The sequence below is a fragment of the Myxocyprinus asiaticus genome, chromosome 43 (assembly GCF_019703515.2).
Source record: "Myxocyprinus asiaticus isolate MX2 ecotype Aquarium Trade chromosome 43, UBuf_Myxa_2, whole genome shotgun sequence".
Classification (NCBI taxonomy): domain Eukaryota; kingdom Metazoa; phylum Chordata; class Actinopteri; order Cypriniformes; family Catostomidae; genus Myxocyprinus; species Myxocyprinus asiaticus.
Genome location: NC_059386.1, coordinates 12,869,760 through 12,896,563, shown reverse-complemented (window position 1 = coordinate 12,896,563; position 26,804 = coordinate 12,869,760). Strand labels below are relative to the sequence as shown.

Sequence of the window (26,804 nt, the reverse complement as noted above, 5' to 3'; positions counted from 1 at the left end):
TCAAAGGGAACCAGAGAATGTGAAAGGGCGTGATGAGTCTAATGGGTGCTGGCTAAGGTTTGAAAACATACTTTGTTTTTGTAATTCCAATGGTGCCACTAGTAGCGCAGAAATTACATGCTTCACCTTTAAGAAAACACTTAAGTGGCAATAGCCTTACCACTATAATTAAGTTGTTGTTTTTTAAGAGGGGTTTCTTGCAACTGTAAACATAAGTTGAACCAGTGAGGCAGAGATTGTAATTGAGGTTATTTCTAGAAGCATTTGGCCTAATGATATTAACTTCCATTTAATTAGAATTTAGCAGTAGGTAATTACTAGTCATCTAGTTTTTGATGTCTTTATGCAATCCAACCTCTTTGAAAACAGTGAAATTTTTTCTGGTCTACAAGAAATATAGACATGCATGTTGTCAGCATAAAAATGAAAGATAATACTATGCCTTGTGGCATAACATGGTCACCAATAATACTGTACATCCCTTGTCATGAAATGTCTTGTGAAATGACTAGACAAAACATTTTATATTCAAAAAGACATTTATTCTTTCATCCTCAAAGCCCAGAATGGACAATAATGTATGCTGGCAACAACAGCCATCAACACACTATTCTTTTTTCTTTGGTACAAAAAAAAAAAAAAAAAAAGAAAAAAAACACACCTTAAGGCAACTACAGCAACTATATAAGGTCTAACTCTGTTAAGTTCAGTAACCAAAATCACCACTCACAAATGATGGCTTCACAGCAGTGCAGATCCTCATGCCCAGGGAAGGACAGCAAGTATCTTTTAACACACCTATCTATTAAATAGGTTAAGTCATTCCTGTTGCTGTAGGGGTTGCCATAAGCAACCCTGTATATATATCTATATCTATATCTATATCTATATATATATATATATATGTATACTGGGTTTGTATTGATATACATTCCTCAGAAGCGTTACTACATTTTTATTAGCGTATGACAAGGCTGGAGCAGATGAACCACACCATCTTATTGGATGCCATCAAGTTTTACAAGAACTGTAAATGTTTCATTTCCAGCGTAAAGTTCACTCCATTCTTCAAAGTTTAATTCGCTGCCTTTTAGGTACTGATTTTGATGTCATCGCAAGTGCCACCGCAAAGTATTACTGTAATACTCTCAGAGGAAAGAGGCTTATTTGTTGTTTTTAAATGTTATCAGAGGTTCATTAAGCAATAAATGCCAAAAAATCAGGCAATTTGGGGTAATATTTCTTAAATGAAATCAAGCGACTGCTTAATTCCTCCACACAACAGCACTATTTTGGCAGGGGGACTTTTTTGAGAATTATTCAAAGACTGATCAATAGCTTTGGCCCTTGCAATAAGCCTAGGGTGCATTACATTGGTAAAGAAGATCTTGGGTATCCTAGTAACTCTTCATCTGTATTCAACAACAGTGGAACATGGTGACTGAGCACAAAGGGACATAATCCACCATATGTAGTTCAATTGTTGACAGCAAACATTCTGGGACACATTTCAGTTAAGGGAGTCGCCAATAGCATAGTAATTACGGCAGGGCACACACAGCAGAGCATTCTGCACATTCTGTGCTGGTCTGTTTTAATAGTAGCTGTTATTGTTAAAAATGCTGGGCAAAGCAAATATTAACAGCTTAATTTTAGTGGTACAGAAAATGATATTTTGATATTCCATAAACCATAAAAGACAGTACAAATAATTACAAAGGTCTAAGAGAACAACAACAATTGAACTGCCTTTTTGAATAGCTAAAACTTTTATAAATGTGTCCAGAGGAATACAGAGACTGCTTAGGGGGTCTGTTTTTGTAGTGTACCCTACAAACGAACTAAAAATAAACCAAGAAATATGGAAAAGGACACTGAAATTACATCAAGGAGCATGATGTGAACAACCAATTTCCTTACCAACATGTGGGTGTAATAAGGCTCCATTTTTGAGTCACATGCCCTACTTGAGAAAAACTGGATATGCATACAGTATCAAATGTACAGTAGGGGGAAAAAATTTCCCCAAATTATTTTGCACCTAAACACAGCTCCTCTAGGCAACTCTCAGCAAATTATGAATGCTATAAAAAATGCATGTCGAATGAAGGCTAATACTGCATTGTGATTGTTCTTTAAAAACGTAATTCTGTACATAATTACATAAAAAAACTAAAACATGGTGATTTTTGACTATACACAAGAGGAAATTTAGATGGCAACCATTCTAGATATGAAAAAGATATTTTCTCCCATAGCCTTTGGCATGTGATGTACAGAAATGCACAAAGGTCATCAATACAGACTAGGAATGATGCAACCAAGGCTCTATCGCAAGGGGCCTTTTTAAATCCCCACCCATTACATAGATGGTTTGGGAATGGTGTACAGATAGAGACAAAGAGATGGGGAGGATGATCATACCCTCCACCTCTCTCTGGTTCTCCTTGTTGCAGGTGGGGGTCCTCATGAGCACAGGGAGGCAGAGTGGAGTTCAAAGGCCTCACAGAATGACGTAGGTGAACAAGGCCATGATGGCAGCGCTGATAAGGCCAGAGATAGGCACTGTGACAAACCAAGCCATGAAGATGTTTCTGAACAGACGCCAGTCCACAGCCTTCCTGGAGCGCAGCCAACCGACTGCCACTACTGAACCGACCTGAAAGCACATGATCACATCTTAAGCATCTGAAAATATACTGCTACCAACTGCTTCTATACTTGAGCTTTTGGTGCGGAGAGCAGAACACTTCAGATGCGGATTTAAAACATCAACAATGAAAAGCTATGTATACAGTACACTACAATACACACAGTCATATCATTATAAAGTCATTAATTTGTTGACTAGATGCTGCATTAGTAGAGAACAGCAATATGTTTGTGACAAGGCTGAGAGGACGCTAACATTAAAGCTAACCTCAAGCGGTTAGAACAATGTGACAAAAATACACGCAAGTCCTACCCAAATGTTTAAATGTCACTATTGTTACCATCTATTAGCATTAGTTTATATCCAGCTGGTCACGTTTATGCATTCGTTAGCCAGCTAAGTTGCATATTTAAAGCTAGTTACAAGAGAAAGCAAATTATTATCTTCATGCAGCCAAAAAAACATATAAACAAATCAAAAATGCATCTGATTTCAATTCAATTTTTTTTACCCTCACTGTAATATGATGACTTCAGATCAATCACATTCTTGTGCTCAAAAAGGCTAGAGACAGCACAACAAATAGAGTTTAACAGAAAGCAGGTGTCTCAAGATGCTTTTAAAATTCTTTTTAATTAGACACATCATCTAAAACAGCACTCCTGCACGAGACGCTGAATAAACAAAAACAAAAGGGAAACAAAGACGTTCGTCTAGCGCACATTTACATAGAGAAACAAATGATGGTTGCAAAAGCGTTTGGTGTGAACAGCCCCTTACAGTTGGTAGTGGTCTTTGGCCATTGCGTCTTGCTCTCTTATAAGCGTTTCTCTGATTAAGCAATGAGTTTGGTCAGGAAAGATGTTCAACTTGTGTATCAAGAGCCTCACGTTTGGTTCCAGTCTGTTGTGTTCCGTCTTTTGAACAGTTTGAAAAGTCTGAGCCGCTTCACCAGGAGTTCAGCTGAATACCACTGCTATCTGTGAATATTGCTACTCTACATACAACTGTACTGGAGTAGTAGGAATCAGTGCAAGTGTAATACCATGTGATCTGTCTATTGAAGCATTTTCCCCCCTCATTTTACTTTTGAATTAACATTTGAGAGTATGGACCGACCAAAACTTTATTTATTTTATGCACATTAGTTGAAAATATAATGCTCTTTTTTAACAGCCAGGAGAGGAATATTCTATGCAATAATATAACTGTGCTGAATGGTTTATGTATTTATTGAGCCCTCTTGTGGACTAAGGAAACAACGTCAATTTAAAAATCAGCTGCTTTAAAATTCAAATATTAATTCATATATATTCATATTTATTTCATTAAAAAAAGTACAATACATTTTCATGGTTCAATTTTAAAAACGGTTGATTAATCGGCTATCGGCAGGTACTGCCCAACTTAGTTATCGGTATCAGTAAAATCCACTATCGGTCGACCTCTAGACAAAAGCGGTCATGTCATGAGGAATCAAATTTTCCTTGATATGCTTACATATAAGAGGTCAATTCACTTTAAAAACATCATGTTTCAGAATTCAAAACTAAATCCCCAATGCAATAAATGCATTTATATACCAAGCTGCAAAAACGCCTCATTCTCGTTCTATTAATTTATGACCACCTCTACAGCTAAAACATCATTGCCTATTTTACATCATCCCACCCTTGGCCCTGCCCACTGTTGCTTCAGTTCGTAAACAGAAAGCAGGAAAGACAGGCCTAGTGTGGCCTAACTACAGGATTTCTGAACAACAAAGGGGACTCATCTGGACTATTTTTAATTATTTTTGTATATAAACATGCACTAGACAGGTGTCTTTGGCTGTTGTCATGTATCTCGCACCGCTTTTAAAAGACGTGGTGTCAAGTTACAACTCTGAAGAGGAGACCCCCATTTTATTTCATTCAGATGAGCTGCTATTGCTGTTTTGAGCACAAACGCCTCCTGGATCTTTGACCGTTTTGATGCGTTTCCAGCGATGTGATACTGTAGTTGTGTGTGTGTCTATTCATCATGCTTTGAACTATGTATGTGCGTTGTTTTCGGCTCATATCAGCATGGATTGCTTGAGAACTAGTCACAGTAAGATTCAAGCTTGGCAAAGGAACTGTTATCGAAGGATGGGGCAGTTAAAAACACTTGGACACGATCAAAAACAAAAGTAAACAGCTTCGTTCATGAATATTTCAAATGAAATGTCATGACTGTTTGATAGTTAATGGTGCTGAGTGTTAACAGTTGTGTTTGAGATGAACAGTGTAATATATTCGGATGCAATGTGTTGGGTGAAAATTATGTGTAAACTAGGGTTGTAACGGTTCGCCACCCACGGTTCGGGAAGCACTGGCACCGCGGTCTGTTCACCTCACGTTTAATGACGCATCTGGAGCACAAGTTTTGGTCAAGAAAACAAAGTGTCAAACAGACAGGCACAGTTACAACCTCCGCTAATGCACCTGAATGGATACGCTCCACCTGTGTTTCACGTGGGTCAACTTGATGACATCGCTGTTCTGCAAGCGTTTTGTGTAGTTGAAAATGGCAAGTGAAGAAAACGAAACACTGATAGAGAAGCCCCCTGCGTTTCTCCTTTCTGGGAAAATTTTCTTTTTGCAGTCAATTACAACAGCGATGGTCAAAAGACGTTTACAATACAGGCACTGTTTGCAGACATCGCTCGACACAAGTGCTGTATACTGGTAATATATGTCAATAATGCGCGTGAGGGTTAATTTAAAACGCACACGCAGGTTTTTCCTATTTCCTTGTGCAGCTGTAATCTATCATGAGCGTCAATAATGCGCTTTTTATTAATGGCAATAAGAAGCCGTTATAGTAATACATTGATACACGATTAATCATTTACGCCGACATCACCCAGGGAAAGAGCCGCAGGTGAGCCAAAACTGAACACACTCCCTTCCATTTTTAAGCAGGCACTCAGTGCTAATTCATACAGACATGAAACAATAACTAAAGTGCTTGGGGTGTCATGTGGGATTTCCATGTATGATTAAAATTCTCAAGCAGCATTATCACAACATCCCTTCTCGTATGCATTTTAATAGCAAGGTTATTCCATTTATAGTGATGAACAGCTTCCAAATATTGAATATGTTGAGATGAGTTTGAAGTGCACTTTATGTTGATGCATGTAGCGTATTGGTGCAGGTATTAATTTAAAATGTTGATTTAGTAATTTGAGAAAATGTTTAGTTTTTTTTTTTAGTTAAGGACCATGACAAAAATTAACCATGGTTTTACTATAGTAATACTGTAGTAACCATGACTGCTGTCACCATGGTTTTCTGAACAGAAATCATAGTTTTGATACAATTAACCATGGTTTTATAACAGTAATACTGTAGCTTCTATATAGTAACCATGATTTTCCTATATATTGTAACCATGACAGTAACCATGTTTATATTGTGGTTACTATGATTTTCCTACAAATGCCATGGTTAAACTATGGTTACTGTTTTTAAGTAATAAATAACAGTGATTGTTATTTAAGCGCAAACCTGTTGAAGTGTTTATCAATAGATTATTCTTTGGATTTGGCAGTAATATATATCTTGTTTTAAGGGGTCATGAACTGCCTTTTTTTATTTTGTACTGTTCTCTGAGGTCCACTTATGATGTTATCAATATTTTTACATAAAAAACATCATAATTTAGAAGTAATAGGCTATTTTCTGTCCTGTTTTGACACCCCCTCATCGTAACACACTGTTTGAATAGGCATGGTGGATTGTAGACTCGGAAGTAAACGCCCACTGCTATGATTGGCTAACAGTTTTGCATATTTAAAAATCCTACATCCTTCATAGATGGACGCTGCTGTGATTTAGGTTAAAAACGCATAAATACTCAGTACATATCAAACGATCTGTAATAACAGACAAAGCAATAGTGACCACATAATAACAGTTACTCACACTTGTGTGGTGCGACATTACTGTTGGATCCAATATAGTTGGCATAGCATCGTCTTTTAGTTTCAATCTTTCCGAAAATCCTTTGTCGAACTGTGCCTTGTTTGTAAACAAATCCACGGTAAAATGAAGTGAACAAAGGACTAAGTTCTTACTGACGCGGTCTGGAACTTCATTAAAAATAAAGTTCATCCACTCTTTCCTAATGTTGGGATCAGAAGGAAGGCAATGCAAAGACTGTATTTTTCCACAACTTGACAATGCACAGCGTCTTGTTGTCTTTGGAGCCATCTTTATCGTTTGGTTTCTGCGTAGACCTGCGTTTGCCTCTCTCGTTATTTACCTACTACATGCGTGAATCGGTGGGCGGGGTTAAACAGGCAGTGATGTAGAAGCAGGCGTTGATCTTCTGCGTAGGCGATGTTTAGCCACACTATTACGTAATAAAGTGGCACATTCCACATCCTGTCGTTTTGGCAGATTGGCTTCATTATAAGCTGTTTTTAGACTAACGAGAAAGTTTTGAATTCTGAAACTTACAGGATGTTTTTATAATACAATGACCTCTTATATCAAAAGATCAAGGGAATTTAGATTTCTCAGTTCATGACCCCTTTATCAAAGCAAATACTGAACCATACCGAAACCATGACCCTTAAACCGTGATACAAACCGAACCGCAAGATATTCTAACTGTAACACCCCTAGTGTAAACCCTGAAATTTGGTTTTAAAAATGTTGTGGAGCTTGTTCATTCTCTTCCGATTAAGTTTAAAATATGGATGTATTCAAGGGGCTGCACAATGTTTGCCAATCATAACAGTGGGCATTTAGATTGAAGTTTAAAGAGGCACTTAGGCCAAAGCTGAGTGTTTCAGACAAAGGGCCAGAGACAGGGTGGTAAATGATCGTATATTACTAAATTATAACTGTTTTGGTGGAAAAAAAAACCAACAACTTTACTACATTATCAGTGAGCCATGACCACCTTAAAACAGCAAAGCTGGAGTCTTTTCCCTTCGAGTCATTACCCAGCTACAGTAGCGGCCCAAATGATACTGTGTGAAAAGTAATCTGTTGGGGCAGGAGGGTGGACTGGCAATCAAACAATAGTGAAAACATACTAAAAAGTCACGCTTAAGTTATCAACCTCATTCATCGCCTTCAACTTCTTTTGCATCCATTCGTTTTGCATATAATCCTGGCTTACCTTGCAGTGAGTGGTGGAAACTGGAAGACCGATGTTGGAAGCAACCACAACTGTGACGGCTGAGGCGAGCTCAATGCTGAAACCACTGAAAATAAACAAAGCATTGTTTAAAGAAGTCTGTCAGACGGGTAGGTTTTGCTTGGTTAAGACTACAATGCAGATGCTGTATCTGACATGAGAATCGTGTATGTTTATTTACCTAGATGGGGTGATGGGAGTCAGGTCCTTGCCCATGGTCTGGATGACTCTACGGCCCCAGACCCACAGACCGACACAGATGCCCACTCCTCCATACAGCAGCAACCAGATTGGAGTTGGTGCATTTGATGTTACAGAACCACTGTCATAGACCAGCCACAGAGCAACCAAAGGACCAATTGCATTACTGAAAGCAAAAAAAGAATACATTTGTTTACCAAAGGTGCTTAAGATTAATCATATATTCTCAAATCGGCTTTATAAAACAAATATTTAAGACTCTAAATGAATAAAATGCCAATATGCACATCTGTGATTGCACATTATATATTAATGTGCAAAGTTGCTATGTTGTTAGGCATCTGTAAACAGCCTGCAGGCTAATCTATTACAATACAAAATATAATATATAGCTGTATTTATTGACAGAAGAATAGGATTATTCTGATTATTATTTATAAAAATACGTTTTTTTTTTAATTCAGTATAGAAGTCAATCATATTGCAGTTGCTAGTTTAATAAAAGCTTGTGGATTACAGTGATTTACAACAGTTACGGGTGTAAGAACATCCCTTACCTGTGATAAAAATCACTCTAACATATGTCCTTAAGTGGCTTTTTCAGACCTGCCAACCTTGGAATTTTTTTTGAGTACCATCAGTGCGACGGGACGGGACACGGAGTTTGGGGGGAGTTCATATATTCTCAAATTTTTCAACATATAAATTGATTGTGAAGAAAACAATGCACTCACATATTTTTCAGAATAACTCTTTTAATGAAAAGACATATTTACATTTAGGAAGAGGTACTTTTTAATCCATAAGCAACTAACGGTCTAGTTTTCATACAAAATAAATATGTAACATAATTAGGTACTTTAGTTATTATGACCACAATAATGTAACACATGTAGGCTACGTTTCTCAACACTGAGAATGAATAAATAAATGCCTGTTTCTCCAGACTCGTGCTTGTCAGTCATCCATGATTTCAGTTTTAAAATCTTTGCTAACCTGCACATTATGTTGTGCTGAAGTGTTAAAGACTACGACTGGAAAGTGATATAGGTCTAAATTATGTCCGAATAATAATGAAGAACGAAACTTGAATAAGATACCATGTTTTGCTCGTCAGGACATTGTTCTGTGTGCACCGCGAGTGAAAGAGAGAAGCATGAAATCATTCTCCAGATAAACGCTTATTAAATAATTGTGTTAATAATTATTTTTTAAGTAATGATAAAAACAATATAACGCAAAGTGTAAATAAAATGTTTTATGGGAATTCAATATTAACAGACTAGTCGACTATTATTTCCAATGCCGACTAGCAGCAGCTGTACCATTTAGTCGACTAGTCTCGCACATCCCTAATTTACATATGTAAAAAAAATAAATAATTATAATTTTAAAAAAAATTGTTGTGATGTAAAACACTGTCAATGAGATATGAATAAAACCCAAGTTTATGTTCAGGATTTACATTTTGTTTAATAACTAAATCAACTTAAATAGGCACACATCCTGAAATAGGCAAAATGAAAAATGTAGCCTATTCAATTAAAAAATATATAGAAATGTAGGCCTTCCTAGATAGCTACATTATTACCTAAAGCTCCTTGATGGCTAATGTCAAAATCGTAATTGCACAATGTGCAAAATGCATGGTTTAGCAGTTGACGGGTGGAGGCACGGCCATTGTTCCTCATACTTTGTGAGGAACTGCTGTGGGGCATGGACTTGTTTCTTTTTAGGTCTGCTGCTATCTCTCTCCCTGTCAGTGTCCTCATCTGATGTCATGTTTTTTAGCTGCAAGGCACGCACGCACGCACGCACACCCAAACACTTCTTGGTAACTTTCTAGGTAATATTATTTCTGCTGCGCATGCACTCACTTTTGCCCATCCTGCCATAATCTGTTTAATAATAATTATGAATGCAAATAAAAAGTCACATTTAACAATTTGTGACACATGGTCACTGAGCATATAACTTTACATTACTTTGCCAACTTAAATGCCTGGTGAACAAGCAAACTAGCTTGTAAATTACGTAGCGTTAGGATAAAGTTATTAATGTTAAATATTTTCCAGAGGTTAGCAGGTCTGCACTCAGTCACACACACCTTTGTGCTATTCCTGTTAAGGCAGTATTTTAGAGTAAACACTGGTCATAATCTAACCAAAACTAGGACAATACTCAAAAAACAAAAACAGAAAAACACTTACTACAGTACATGGTAAAACCATGGTAAATTTTCGTAAGCGCTGATTTATAAATGATTCTCATTACAAATTAGGGGAAATGTTTGCACATCTTGCGGTCAAGTGAGTTTGTATAAGTGGCACAAACTCACACCAAATGAGTTTGTGTGGTGCAGCAGTGAAATGAGCCACTCTGAGATGGAAAAACACCGCGTGTGTGAGCACGGACCACGCGCCTGAACAATTCTGGAACTCTTCACTCTGGAACACGTGGCGCATCAAAATATTTATTTAAATCACAGCACTTTCATAATCACTAAGCCATTTAGGGATTTCAATTTTACTTAGATTTATTGTTCAGCATTACTTGAGCATTTTATAATTTGCATGGCTGAATGATGTCTTCCTCTTATCTGAGTGAACATGAATGACGGAGTATTTTAAATTAATCCATGTGATCACGCCCGCGTGATCGTCGACTCCAGAGGATTAAGTTAACTCAATTCAATATTTCAACTTTCCACATCCACCCCAACCCATTTACCTTAAGGAGTTAGCAGCACCGTGACTACTGTACTGTCCTCGCTAAAGAAATCAGTAAGACGGCGGGAGTGGAAGGGGGATTGAGCGGGATTTTGTGTTGCTGTCGATTTGCAGTCTCTTTTTAATGATAGGCGCATTTGTCAATCATCCCCGCTTGCTATTTGGGGAATAAATCCAGCGCTATGATTGGTCGAACTCTTCTTCTTTTGCTGTTGCTTGATTTGAGTACTGCGCGTGCACAGAGGCCTCACCAGGTTTTTGCGTAGTTTAGAGTGACAAATCGTACCAGCGTACTTTGAGGTCAAAATGTGTACCCGCTATGCAAAATGCGTACAGGTTGGCAGGTCTGCTTTTTGTTTAACAGACACTCAAGCCTGAATACTATTTAAAGCACTGTATACTTTGACACATCTTTATTACCTGACATCATTCCCGCCATGAGCAAAAGAGCCAAAGCAGGCGGTGAGAATTTGCAGGAACTGGAAAAGCATTGACACCTCAGGCCTGTCAGCATCAGATCGGTCTTCTTCTAAAGAAATACGGCTGCTCCTGGCATCATCATCTCTTATCTCCAAGGTGACCTCACCCTCCCCGAGGCCCTCAGGTGTTCCGTTCTCTGCCACTGCATTACAGTAACTTGTGTAGCTGTCCATGCGTATGCGTTTCCTCTCCTGGGTGCCGGCTTTGTCCTTGTCTCCATCTTCCGAAGCACGGAAGTCAGCTTCTTTGGGCTTGAAGTCTCCGTGCATGCCGATGATGGCCATGGTGTAGGAGGTGTAGCTGTTGTTGCGGCGGATGGGCCGGTCGCCACCTTCCCCCATGCAGTCTCCGACTTTGGCCAGGTGGAGTTTGTGCAGCAGGTCCTTATAGAGGCCAGAGTCCTTGTGAACCGTGTGGTACTGAGTGTAACCGTTGCTAGGAGTGTGAGCTGGGCCATTGGTGAATTGAACATGGGCCGTCTTAGGACCTGGTGAAGACAGAGTCAGGTTAAACCATGCATCTTTGATGAAAACATCTAGCGTATGACATGATTGGCATGGTATGTGAAGCATCACACCCTACATACTTACCATTAACGGTTTCTGATTCTTTGCAATCCTTCTGATCGGTGTCATCTGAATCTCCAATGTTAAAGGTGACCCGGCGCTCCTCTGAAGGAGGGGGTGGGGAAGCGTTAGAGGAAAGGGGAGCCGAAGACTCCTCAGGAACAGGTTTCAGGATGGGACTGTGAACTTCATGCAGTTCCCTCTTCTCCATCAGAGGACTTTCAGAGGGGCTGGAAGACTTTAATTTACCTGTATATAAAGCAAGAGATTCATCAGATGCTCAGGTCAAAGCGGAAACGTATGAAACATGTTTGCAGACTATGTAGTTGTTTTTAATTACTGGATAAGAATTAAAAAAAAATAATAATAATAAAATTAAAAAAAACGTATAGAGATTGCACTCATGAAGAGCATTTTTTAGTTTAGTTTCAGATTTTATAGCTGAACATAACTAGAAACATATTCACAATCGAAATTTCCATGAGCCTGGAAATCACAATTTTAAAATTCTAAACTAGCCTATAAACTAGTACTATTCTATAAACTAGCTGGAAAAAAAAAATCATATAACATTCCCCTAATTTGAACATGGAGTAAGAGTGAATCCGATCCATTGATTGTGATAAGCAGAATGGCTGGTAAGCACATTACATCACATCCAATTCTATCAACTCTGAGAGGCAAACAGTTTGCTTAAATGGTCACTGCAACCAACATTTCAAGGCCAGTCTGACATAACTCGGAACATTGTCCACTGATCTTGTCATAGGAGGCTGTCAAAGGACACATATTCTATTTTAGCAAGAGCTATGTTGAACTGTAATTGAAGTCCACCATAGCCCTACGAATCTAAGCTAACTTACTGTTAATATCCCAACTTGAATACAGGCATTCTAGTACACCAGCCAAAGACCAATTAGTAGATATCTATGGCCCAGTTAGGCTGTGTCAGTACACAGCCAGACTATACTACTATAAACAGACCATGCTACTTTGTTCTGTTTGTTTAAGAATCACAACAAACAGATTGCCTCTTAATCTAAAGTCTAAATTTATTGAAGTGAAGTGGGTGTTTTTGTTTGTTTTTGAGATTCTACCATTATCAGAAGGAAATGTGTAGTTGAACAGTTTGAGGAGCTTTAGGGGAATGAACAAAAATTTCTTGCCATCAAATTACTGTTCACTTGACTTCCTATAAGGAACTATAGATGAGTCTTTACAATGTATGCTTATTACTATTATGCAATTTTTGCAGTGTTAAAGGATTACACCCGAAAATAATTATTCTATAGCCATAACTCAAATTTAAATATGGCATATTATTTGACATTTCAAGTTAAAACAATTTAGATGAACCATTCCTTTAAAAGGAAAAGGGTATTGTCTATGTGAATGATTAAAACTGCTGTCCACTGCCGACATCTTTAATCTGAAGGGAATTATCCTCCAAGAACACCTGGTGCATGCTCCAAAGCCAATAAATCTTATGTCCACAGGTTGCTATACAGAGTTTTATAGCACCTGAAAAATACCTACTTAAAAATTTGCATATATACTGTATGTGTTTGTGTATATATATATATATATATATATATATATATATATATATATATATATATATATATGCCTAAATTAGACTTCAAAAGTTGATGTATTCAGTCTTCAAGTACAATGCAAGAAAACATCATTAACAGCACTGACATAAGGCTTTGTGTATTTTCAACATATTTTTCGTAATGTACTTGGCACCGATTATTCCACACTACGCAACCAAATTGTGCTCTCGTGCTGATACTGGACAACTGTTGGATGTGACACCAAGTTTAATAGCGACTAAATTGGATTAATTTGGTTTACATGATAAAGTAAGCAATTACAAGATTGAGACATTAATACTCACATTCAATCTTCTTCTTGAGCCGAGGGCAGACAGCAAACCAGATGATGAGGCCGACGATGAGGGCAAAGCCGATGGAAATGAGCAGCACTCCCCACCAGGGCAGCTTATCCAAGCCCAGCACTGCAGTCCCATCATTCACAGGGGGAAAGGGACCAAGAGGGTAGTAGAGGGGAAGAAAGGAAAGGTGATTTTGAGACAAAAGGCAGCATGTGCTACCATTAACATAATAAACATTAGGGAATGGACAGGGACATTATGGAGTCCTGGTTGTTAGTAACAGCATTGGAGCTGCATATTAATTAGGCACAAGAAGTGGATTCTGTCATACAGTAAAAACAGATGTACAGCACTGCTTACACCCCTGCCTGAGGAAAAGAAATGCTTCTTCATAGAATATTTAGGCCACAGGGCTCCTGTTTATCATTTTCAGTTAGAAGGCTATTGTGATGAGCGTTCCAAGAAAAATGTACTTGCATTACTTGTTTAAGTATCCATAGAGACATCAAGCCAAAACAACCACTGCAACCAAGTGTCAAATATCCTGGTTGCATATAAAATGCAAGCACAATGCCTGCCCTCTTATGTAACGCCTAATGTAAGATGTGAGTGTGAACGGAAGCAAAATGGAGTACTGACAAGGCAGCATGCAAGGCTGCTATAGCATATGGTCAGCAAGTCTGGATGCCTTAAAGAGGCCCTATTATGCTTTTTGGAATTTTACCTTTCCTTTAGTGTGTAATATAGCTGTTTGTGCATGTAAAAGGTCTGCAAAGTTACAAAGCACATAGTCCATGCCAAAGGGAGTTACTCTCTTCCACAGAAAACACTGCTCCTGAACTGCCTGGTTTGCAGTCCAGCCATTACTTCCGTGACATAGCTACGTCACTATGTAACACATTTGCCCGCCTCAGGAATGCACTGCTCAGGAAGCCTCGGGAGCTGAAACTCGAATATGGTAAGGGCCGTTACATTTCCGACACACGCTCCAAGCGGTTGACCAATCACAAGAGACTGGGCCAGCTGACCAATCAGAGCAGACTGGGCTTTTTGGAAAGTGGGGCTTTAAAGAGACAGGAGCTACAATAGAGCATTTCAGACAGAGGGTGAAAAGAGGTGCTGTAGCAATGTACAGTATGAGAAAAATAATGTGTTTTTTGAACATTCTAGTACCTATTCTAGTAGACTCCCAAAATAAAATTATGAACCTGTAAATTAGCATAATATGGGCTCTTTAAAAGGCTACTGCATCAAGATATCACCTCCACCTCACAGGAGGACAGGGGGAAAAAGATGTGACCACACCTGCAGAAAGGTAACATCTGAGCCAAGACTGCGGTGGTAGCTGTGGTGCTGGAGAACGTAAGCTGCCTTCTCAGTGAAGAGTGCTGGCAGAGCAATCAGCAATTTACAAATTCCCCATGGGGGCCAAAACCACAAACAATGAAACGTGTTGACATAAAAGTTCTAGGAACCAAAGTGGGAGAAAAAAAGTGCTGGAAATATTTAAAGAAAGACTTTGGCCAAATAAAATGTGGAGAAAAAAAGAAAAGAAAAAGGCATTGGTGGAGCTGGGATGTTAAAAACAAACAAAGAAAGAGGTTATGAGATAAGAGGACACGAAGTAGTGGGGCACGAACTCCCCTGCAAACACACACGCTCCTGCAGGAGACCGCAGGGCATGTCATGCCTCGGTGTGCATTGGTTATGCAACCCCAGTTCAACCTCCCAGGAGACAAAAAACAAGGAGTGTGACATTCTTTTAATAGAATGCTAGTGCATGAGGGAAGAACAGTTGAACCTGCCAACACTGGAATGATCTGGCAACATCTATAGGGTGCTGAACAGGTGTGGGGGCAGAGTCCAAAATTAACACTTGGCAAGCACCAAATAAGACTAAGAATTGGCTTTGTTTGTTTTTGCAGATAATATTCAGAACGACAACTTAATGTTAAATTAAGGCTGTCGATTTAACACGGTAAATCAATGCAATTAATTATATATATATATATATATATATATATATATATATATATATATATATATATATAGCGAACACAATTAATCACGCCCCCTGAGCATATGCAAATTCAGTTATAAGCAATTTTCCTAATAGTGCAATTCAAGGTCGAAGTACCACATTTATGTTTTTGTCTCAATTAGCAAGCTCAACTCCATCTGTACAGGCAAAAAACAAAAAACAGCTGGACGGGAATGCCGGGTTCTTGAGCATTTTTCAACGTTCCAAACTGCATTTAATGTCATTAAAGTCCTAAAAGTGTGGTTTTCATGGCTAGCAACACTGAAAACCAGTAAAACGCGACAACCACAGTGAGAAGATCTAAAAGTGTCCGTCTGATGCATGTGGACAGACAAAACCCAACAAAAGTAAAGCATGTCCCATGAGAATAGCTCTCTGACCTTCCTCAGACAGAGTGACAAACTTAATAACAAAATGGACTGCTGTGGATTTAAGGCCAGTGATAGGCTTATGTTCAATGATATGGAAATAAGTTAACAATATACTGACTGCAAAAGCCACTTTTTGTAGTGTCTAATAACTAGGCTGCCACAATAATGCAACATCTTTGAATTATTTGTTTAGCCTATATTTATTATATATAGCATGTATATTTATTGAATTCTTTTTTTTTTTTTTTTGAAGGCCTTTCTCTGTTAATTTTTATATATGCCAATTAATTAATCAGCATATTGTGCAATTAATCGATTGACCCTGTAAGGGGGATAGCAACAGAAATAAGATAAAAGGCCAAAAGAGGATATTCTAAAAGAAAAGAAAAAAATCTGTTATACAAATAAATTCTGTTATATGCCGTTTTTTGTATGTCTATTTATACTCTTACCTTGTTTTATATTCTGTGTCTCACTGTAATGTCCTGTGTGCACTTGTTTCTCCTATCACCAAAACAAAATTCCTTGCGTACGTGAGAACACTTTGCACAAGGCTGCATTTCAGAATCAAAATAAGCTTTATTGCCGAGTTAAGCGGGGAATGCATTCCTGATTGCATCTATGTAGCTTGCCTGAGAAACACTCCCCCATAAAAGGGGGACAGCCAGACCGCAACCATGCAGTGGGATGAATGAATGGATGTGGATTCATTTCCTGCTTCACCTAACAATAAAACCTGCTATCCATGGCCTTTATTACACAATAACACAGGCTGTTTTTCCAGACAGAGTAATGCACCATCCCTCATCGTGGTGGTGCATCGATGGTGTATGAGTCAGTGTGGGCTGGACATTGTTGTTTATGCTAATTATGCTCTTTGACTGATGTGCGTCTCTGAAAAAAATAACAGCTTTAAAAGTTCCAAGTATTTTTGATGATCAACTTGACATCATGAAATTGAACTTTCATGCTGTCTGAAGCACTCTTAATATTATTCCACCTTTATAGCACTGTTTAATACAGCCAGAAAGGTGTTTATTGTCTGCGGTGACACACCCAGTATTTTAGCTCTTGTCAAGCACCAAACCTTAATCTGCAGCTTCAAACAAAAGATTCATTTTGTCACTGTTTTGAGCCATGATGAATAAGTCTGGCCAAATATAAAAACTTTCCATTTTAAATCCATGAGGCCTGTGACCGCGAGCTGTCGTGTTTGCTTTACATCCCCAGGGCAACCAAAACAACCCACTGTCTGTTTTCCAAACGAGAAGTAGACCAGAAAATAAGCATTGAAGTACTGGGGGTTGGAGTGTGTAGCCAATCCTTCTGGCCCTTAAACTAAGAATATGAATAAAATTAAGAATGAAGTCAGTCTGAATAGAGGTTGACTAATTTAACCCTTGTGCATCAATAAAAAAAGTTATTTAAAGGTCCTTAAAGGACAAAAACATCCACGTCAAAAAACTGCCATAATAATATTATTTTCCACTTTTCAATTAGTCCTGATCATAACTACTAAATATTCATTCATTTTCAGGATTTTAACCCTTTAAATGCCACTTTGTTTATATAATGCCACTGTTGTTTTATGAAAAAAAAAAAAAAAAAAAAACAATGAATTATTTTCCATATACTAATTGCTAATAAAAAAAATAAAATAAAAATAAAACACACTCAGGACCTTAGAGGACAAAAATGTCCCGTGTCAAAAAACTGCCATAAAAATATTATATATTAATATTATTTTCCACTTTCACTGACTTTTCCCAACATCAGTCCTGATCATAACTACCAAATATTCATTCATTTTCAGGATTTTAAATGCCAGTTTGTTTATATAATGCCACTGTTGTTTTTGACACACACACACAAAATTCTCAATACACACATACAAAACACACTCTGACATCCATACCTACACACCCACACAATTTTAGCTGCATCATTTATTCAATAGGCCTACAGTGCTCTATAATACAGCAAACAGAAAATAGGGAAAAAGCATGTATTTGCTCCATAGGCTAAACATGAGAAAAATGGCACCATCTGGTAGAAAATATAAAAATTAACATTTTGAAGCTAGGGCTCTGGAATGAAAGCATAATATCATAGAATTCATGATTTTATGCTTTAATGCCACTGGGATCAAATATTGCAGTTTTAATGGGTTTCAATGGGGACATTTTTGTCCTTAAGGTCCTGAGTGTAACTTTTTTGTGTACACGTGTGTTATAGGCTAAATTTATGCTGTTGGCATTAACACGGCCAAAAGGTCACACAAGGGTTAATAAAAAAATTAAAGTGGGCAATACAGAGTAGAGATTAACAAAACAAATGCTTGTTCTTAGTCAGGTTTTAAATGCAGCCGCTGGCATAAAAAAATAAAAAGAGAGAGAGAGAAACAGAGCTTATGTGTCATCTGTGCTTTGCATGGTGAGAAGTTTCCAGGCATTGCGGTTGCTGAATGACTATAAGGCCCATGTGCTGAATTTGAGGGGTGGGGTGGGTGGGTTATGGCAGAGTTCACATGATTAACAGAGTGAAGAGAGGAACCATGTTTGGGGAGGGGTTTGTAATTAATTAGTTAGAAACAGATCCTTTACTTTGGGTTGCATAACCTACATATCACATGCCAAACTAGCTTTAACCTCTTGTACATTCACACTTCTGCTAGTTAGAATGTGTTATATCACACAGCCCTCCTTTCACAAACGGTTAAAATAAAACCAGAAGAACAAGGAGTTCTAAGTACGAGTACAAACACACCGCTTCAAGGAAACTCCACCTAGTCACATACTGACTGAATTTTTATGAGGCATGTGTGCTGTGTGACTCCCTTTAGAACACAAAGGAGGTGGATCAACAATTGATGACATGCCATGTGCCTCTCCAACCCACCCACCCCACCACCAGCGGCTGCTGGTATTGTCCTGTCCTGCCAGAATAGAAGTGGTTCTGGATTAATTTAACCTGAGTGAACTGCCTCAAACAGGATTGGGAGGGGGAGGGGGTGTCTGGGGAATGAAGGGCCTGTGTCTGGTGCTCTACTGTCTTCAAAGCTAATCTAACATCTGATGACATGACAATGTCTCTAAATGTGGCCAAAGATCAGGATAATCCTGTGTTAAGCTGGCACTGTTATGGCCAATTATGTTGACCTAAATTGGTAAGTGAGATTCTGAGGAGATACATGTCCTCATCCAGGTGTGATGTTTAAGCATGACTCACAAGGTGTCCTGGGTGTCAGCTGATGAATTTGGCTGAAGTGAATTGATTCAGTCCTGAAGTGGCACACTAGAATGATTAATTGGACTCTTGAGGACAGTCCTTTAATTTTGAGACTATAAATCTTTAAAGTCATTAGACACTGATAAAAACCAATATGCATTAATAAGGATAATCTTCATCACAAAAACAACTTTGACTTATTTTCAACTTGAGATCAGTTCCTTTTGAATATTAAATTAATTTGAGCTCATAACTCAGACATCTGTGCTTTCTGAAAAAAAGTGCTCTATTTTGCCCACAACTAACTTATATAGCTATAGACTGGGTGTATTAACACAATAAACTGTGTTCATAAAACTCTCTCTGAAGCCCTGCTTCATCTACAAATTAATCCACTCTGGTGCAGAATGTGTGTGCAACGTAGGAGCTATGTGTCCTGCTATGTGCATGTTGTGTATAATGCACCTTGCTGTGCCTATGTAAAGAGCACTTGCCCGGGAGTGCACACGTTCACACTCCGAGGTGCATATCACGTCATACGCTGGCCTGTAGCCTTCATTTAATGGCCCAGGCCAGTTGACTTCTTGAATTGTTGAGCCCTGTAGATAAAAGAAAACAAAAAGGAGCAAAAGTCGCTCATTTAATTAAGTTTCAGACTTCGAATGCACTCAAATATGTAGTGCTTTCTCAACATTTACTGAGTATAAGGAGTCTTTTTGATGGGCGAGAACTCTTTACTCCACTTTTTTTTTCTTTCTCCCATGATGGAGAAGGAATAAACACTGACTGAGGTCATGAATACGGGCACCACATGTCCATCTTATGAGTGCTTCACTGCCAACTTGGTTAAACACTGCTTTGCCTTAAGCACTGTAAACAGTCTGGCAGTTCAGTCTTGGGCATCAGAGCTTCAGTTTGGGCATCTGGTTAGGAGCATGTTACTTGTTACACACATGCAAACTAAGGGTAGAAATACAGCAATACTCACTCGGTGCTCCTGTAAACATGATGGAGAACAGGTTGATTCCCATTGTAACAGCGTAAAAGAAAGGCAGGGCCCTCAGACCATTGGGCACTGGATCCTTCTGCAAAGGGACAAAATACAGACTTGGTCAACATCCAATCAGGACATTATGTTTGGGTACATTTGACCACTGAACATAGTGATTTGGCCTGACCCTAACATAATGATCATGATTACAAAAAAGGACATTTGGCTGAACTATAAACATAGAAGCTCTATCTCCATATTTAAATTCACCTTGTTGTGATATTTCCACCACTATTCTAATTTGAACTGTAGCTGTATGTAATTTACTAAGACGAAGTTGGAAATGATGGTTATTATTTACCTTTTGCAAGATGAACATTCGAACAAAGTAGAAAAGAATGGCAGACATGATGCCAGAGAGGAGAGGAGAGAGGAACCATGACGCAACTATAAGGGATCAAAGTAAAAAAATATATATATGTAACTAAGCAAACAATTGGCAGAATCTTGACAACAGCATTGATCATAACAAGTCAACGACAAATGGATTCTCCTTGGAAATGTAGCCGACTCACCAATTCTGAGAAGCTCGAACCATCTGACTCCCTGCTGACCTTTCGCAACCAGTGAATAGCCAATAGTAGCTCCCACGATGCAATGGGTCCCAGAAATAGGAAGCTTCAGAAAAGAGGCCATCAACTGCCATGCAGCGGAACCTGTTGGGTAAAGAATGAAAGAAAGAAAAATATTTTATATATATATTATATATATATATATAAACCAATGATTGTAGACAAAATAAAAATCATATATGGGTGATTCTTCAACTTCTGGAACTGTTAGCACCGTTAACTTTTAGAAAATCTAGTTGAAACCTTTTTACACCCTCACCATTTTTACATCTCAAATTCAGTATTGTGGAAACGAGTGATGGAAATGACTAGGGGTGGGTAAAAATATTGATTTCCGGTGCATCGGGATCTTCATTTGAACGATCTTGATATCTATTCTTAAATCCCCAGATTGATCTTTTACTCTATGCACAACCCTCTACAATGAGAGGAAACTGTTCACATATGCAACCAAATTTCATGCTATGCAACTAAAATGTACATTGGCAACTGGCTAGTAAATGTTCAGATTTCACTCAGCAGTGATTATGTAGTATAGCAGTGAAATATTTAGCAGCAAGAGCATGTGTGTAAAAGTTGTTCCATGTAATGTGTCCAAAGACAAGATCTACACGACCCATTTGTCATTGAATAATGTATTTTTTAATACCCCTTCTGTTCTTTACTGTCAGTTGTTTATCAAAAACAACAAAAAATAAACATTTAATTCTATTCATGCATAGGAAAGATGAGATAAAGCCATTCCAGTCTCTCTTGTTAACGCGCTCATTTACAGACGCTTTTTACAAAAATACCGGGTTTCCTTAAAGAGAAAGTACCGATTTTTAACACATGTTCAACAAATCAACGTAAATACCTGTAAATAGTACAAATTATGCTATTAAACTATAAACATGTAACAAAAAATAATATATGCCATATATTATATTTATTGATTGAATACATGGATTTGTTTATTTTTTAAAAACTAAAATGTGACCAAAATGATACAAAAATAATATACAGGTGCATCTCAATAAATTAGAATGTCATGGAAAAGTTCATTTATTTCAGTAATTCAACTCAAATTGTGAAACTCGTGTATTAAATAAATTCAATGCACACAGACTGAAGTAGTTTAAGTCTTTGGTTCTTTTAATTGTGATGATTTTGGCTCACATTTAACAAAAACCCACCAATTCACTATCTCAAAAAATTAGAATATGGTGACATGCCAATCAGCTAATCAACTCAAAACACCTGCAAAGGTTTCCTGAGCCTTCAAAATGGTCTCTCAGTTTGGTTCACTAGGCTACACAATCATGGGGAAGACTGCTGATCTGACAGTTGTCCAGAAGACAATCATTGACACCCTTCACAAGGAGGGTAAGCCACAAACATTCATTGCCAAAGAAGCTGGCTGTTCACAGAGTGCTGTATTCAAGCATGTTAACAGAAAGTTGAGTGGAAGGAAAAAGTGTGGAAGAAAAAGATGCACAACCAACCGAGAGAACCACAGTCTTATGAGAATTGTCAAGCAAAATTGATTCAAGAATTTGGGTGAACTTCACAAGGAATGGACTGATGCTGGGGTCAAGGAATTTGGCTACAGTTGTTGTATTCCTCTTGTTAAGCCACTCCTGAACCACAGACAACGTCAGAGGCGTCTTACCTGGGCTAATGAGAAGAAGAACTGGACTGCTGCCCAGTGGTCCAAAGTCCTCTTTTCAGATGAGAGCAAGTTTTGTATTTCATTTGGAAACCAAGGTCCTAGAGTCTGGAGGAAGGGTGGAGAAGCTCATAGCCCAAGTTGCTTGAAGTCCAGTGTTAAGTTTCCACAGTCTGTGATGATTTGGGGTGCAATGTCTTCTGCTGGTGTTGGTCCATTGTGTTTTTTGAAAACCAAAGTCACTGCACCCATTTACCAAGAAATTTTGGAGCACTTCATGCTTCCTTCTGCTGACCAGCTTTTTAAAGATGCTGATTTCATTTTCCAGCAGGATTTGGCACCTGCCCACACTGCCAAAAGCACCAAAAGTTGGTTAAATGACCATGGTGTTGGTGTGCTTGACTGGCCAGCAAACTCACCAGACCTGAACCCCATAGAGAATCTATGGGGTATTGTCAAGAGGAAAATGAGAAACAAGAGACCAAAAAATGCAGATGAGCTGAAGACCACTGTCAAAGAAACCTGGGCTTCCATACCACCTCAGCAGTGCCACAAACTGATCACCTCCATGCCACGCCGAATTGAGGCAGTAATTAAAGCAAAAGGAGCCCCTACCAAGTATTGAGTACATATACAGTAAATGAACATACTTTCCAGAAGGCAAACAATTCGCTTTTTTTTTTTTTTTTTTTTTTTTTTTTTTTTTTTTTTATTGGTCTTATGATGTATTCTAATTTTTTGAGATAGTGAATTGGTGGGTTTTTGTTAAATGTGAGCCAAAATCATCACAATTAAAAGAACCAAAGACTTAAACTACTTCAGTCTGTGTGCATTGAATTTATTTAATACACGAGTTTCACAATTTGAGTTGAATTACTGAAATAAATGAACTTTTCCACGACATTCTAATTTATTGAGATGCACCTGTAATTATTTTCTTAATGTACCCAGTTAGAAGGTCCCCTGTATAATTAACAGCATTAGCTGGGAGAGAATTTCTTTCATACGTAAGCAAAAGGGACATTATAACTTAAATGTACCCATATGATTCAATAGCGAATCGAAAGCTTGCGAATCAGAATCAAATCGGAAAATCAGTATCAATACCCAGCCCTAGAAATTACATTATTTTATTTTTTTAATAAAATGGCCAAATCCTATGTTTTGCCAAGGCTAATTTCATAGCTAAAAATGTATGTATCCTAAATAAATTTAAGTACAATTTTCACACTTAATTTTAAATCTTTATTGGAAAATATTCTGCTAACAGGGGATATTTACTAGGGGTGTAATGGTTCAAATTCCTCACGGTTTGGTTTGTATCATGGTTTTAGAGTCACTGTTTCGGTACGGTTCGGTATTTTCCTTGTTCAGAAAAAAAAAATATTACTGCCAAATCCAAAGTAAGAATACTCCATTTGGTAAGAAACACTCAACAGGTTTGCCCTTAATAAAAATAATAGTTTTACAATAACCATAGTTTAACTATGGTATTTGTAGTAAAAACATAGTAACCACAAAATCCACATGGTTACTGTTGTAAAACCATGGTTAATTATATCAAAACCATGATTTCTGCAAAGAAAACCATGGTGACAGCAGTCATGGTTACTTCACTATTACTACTGTAAAACCATGGTTAATTTTCATTAGGGTCTTTAACTAAAAAAAAAAAACCTTTTCTCTTATTACTAAATCAACATTTTAACTTAATACCTGCACTATTACGCTACATGCATCAACATAAAATGCACTTCAATCTCTACTGCACATACAGGTGCATCTCAATAAATTAGAATGTCATGGAAAAGTTCATTTATTTCAGTAATTCAACTCAAATTGTGAAACTCGTGTATTAAATAAATTCAATGCACACAGGCTGAAGTAGTTTAAGTCTTTGGTTCTTTTAATTGTGATGATTTTGGCTCACATTTAACAAAAACCCACCAATTCACTATCTCAAAAAATTAGAATATGGTGACATGCCAATCAGCTAATCAACTCAAAACACCTGCAAAGGTTTCCTGAGCCTTCAAAATGGTCTCTCAGTTTGGTTCACTAGGCTACACAATCATGGGGAAGACTGCTGATCTGACAGTTGTCCAGAAGACAATCATTGACACCCTTCACAAGGAGGGTAAGCCACAAACATTCATTGCCAAAGAAGCTGGCTGTTCACAGAGTGCTGTATCCAAGCATGTTAACAGAAAGTTGAGTGGAAGGAAAAAGTGTGGAAGAAAAAGATGCACAACCAACCGAGAGAACCGCAGCCTTATGAGGATTGTCAAGCAAAATCGATTCAAGAATTTGGGTGAACTTCACAAGGAATGGACTGAGGCTGGGGTCAAGGCATCAAGAGCCACCACACACAGACGTGTCAAGGATTTTGGCTACAGTTGTCGTATTCCTCTTGTTATGCCACTCCTGAACCACAGACAACGTCAGAGGCGTCTTACCTGGGCTGAGGAGAAGAAGAACTGGACTATTGCCCAGTGGTCCAAAGTCCTCTTTTCAGATGAGAGCAAGTTTTGTATTTCATTTGGAAACCAAGGTCCTAGAGTCTGGAGGAAGGGTGGAGAAGATCATAGCCCAAGTTGCTTGAAGTCCAGTGTTAAGTTTCCACAGTCTGTGATGATTTGGGTGCAGTGTCATCTGCTGGTGTTGGTCCATTGTGTTTTTTGAAAACCAAAGTCACTGCACCCGTTTACCAAGAAATTTTGGAGCACTTCATGCTTCCTTCTGCAGTCCAGCTTTTTAAAGATGCTGATTTCATTTTCCAGCAGGATTTGGCACCTGCACACACTGCCAAAAGCACCAAAAGTTGGTTAAATGACCATGGTGTTGGTGTGCTTGACTGGCCAGCAAACTCACCAGACCTGAACCCCATAGAGAATCTATGGGGTATTGTCAAGAGGAAAATGAGAAACAAGAGACCAAAAAAGCTGAAGGCCACTGTCAAAGAAACCTGGGCTTCCATACCACCTCAGCAGTGCCACAAACTGATCACCTCCATGCCACGCCGAATTGAGGCAGTAATTAAAGCAATAGGAGCCCCTACCAAGTATTGAGTACATATACAGTAAATGAACATACTTTCCAGAAGGCCAACAATTCACTAAAAATGTTTTTTTTATTGGTCTTATGATGTATTCTAATTTTTTGAGATAGTGAATTGGTGGGTTTTTGTTAAATATGAGCCAAAATCATCACAATTAAAAGAACCAAAGACATAAACTACTTCAGCCTGTGTGCATTGAATTTATTTAATACACAAGTTTCACAATTTGAGTTGAATTACTGAAATAAATGAACTTTTCCACGACATTCTAATTGATTGAGATGCACCTGTATATTCAACATTTGGAAGTTGTATATCAATATAGAAGGAACTTTGCTATTAAAATGGATTTGAGGGATGTTGTGATGCGGCTAGAGTGTTTTAATCACACCCGAAAACCACACATCTTTGTCAGCGGAGTAGGGAAACTTATCACTGGCAATGAACACCCCAATCACTAGTTATTGTTTTATGCCTGTCCGAATTAGCACTGAGTGCCTGCTGAAAAATGAAAGGGAGTGTGTGTAGTTTCGGCTTATCTGCGGCTCTGTGCGTGCTGCACGCTATCTTTCCCCGGTTATTTTGTCGTAATTACCAGTGTTCAGCACTTGCGTCAAGCGATGTCTGCAAAAAGTGCCTGTTTTGTAAACGTTTTTTTGACCATTGCTGTTGTAATTGACTGCAAAAAGAAAATGTTTCCAGACAGGAGACCTGAATAACGCCGGGGGCTTCTCGATCAGCGGCTCGTTTTCTCCACTTGCCATTTTCAACTACAAACAATCCTTGCAGAACAGTGATGTCATCAAGTTGGCCCACGTGAAACACAGGCAGAGCTTATCCATCTACAGATCCATTCAGGGGTATTAGCGGAGATGGTAACTGTGCGTGTCTATTTGATGCTTTATTTTCTTCGCAAAACCTTGTGCTCCAGATGCGTCAATGAACTTAAGGTGAACCACGGTCCCAATGCTTACCGAACCGTGGGTGGCGAACCATACTGTTCAGTTTTTTGACCAAGATACTCCTAATATTTACCGTGATTTTTCTTTTCTCATATTTCATCTCAAGCATGGTCTTTACTAACACATTTGTTGAATTGGTTAACAAATACACTTACTTTTGAAAAAACTTTAT

General features: G+C 38.2%; 1 protein-coding gene across 1 annotated transcript in view; it reads right to left on the bottom strand.

Annotated features, from left to right (window-relative positions):
• Nucleotides 1–628: 628 nt before the first annotated feature.
• The window catches only part of LOC127434010 (sodium-dependent phosphate transporter 1-B), a 28,800-nt gene continuing 2,624 nt past the window's right edge, over nt 629–26,804 (bottom strand). Inside the window, exons 3-11 of the mRNA XM_051686429.1 lie at nt 20,908–21,048; nt 20,694–20,779; nt 20,330–20,426; nt 13,705–13,824; nt 11,829–12,053; nt 11,179–11,725; nt 8,010–8,195; nt 7,811–7,895; nt 629–2,659 (exon numbers count right to left, since the gene is read on the bottom strand). Coding sequence (XP_051542389.1) covers nt 2,504–2,659; nt 7,811–7,895; nt 8,010–8,195; nt 11,179–11,725; nt 11,829–12,053; nt 13,705–13,824; nt 20,330–20,426; nt 20,694–20,779; nt 20,908–21,048 — 1,643 coding nt within the window. The 3' untranslated portion in view covers nt 629–2,503. The remainder of the gene's footprint in view (nt 2,660–7,810; nt 7,896–8,009; nt 8,196–11,178; nt 11,726–11,828; nt 12,054–13,704; nt 13,825–20,329; nt 20,427–20,693; nt 20,780–20,907; nt 21,049–26,804) is intronic.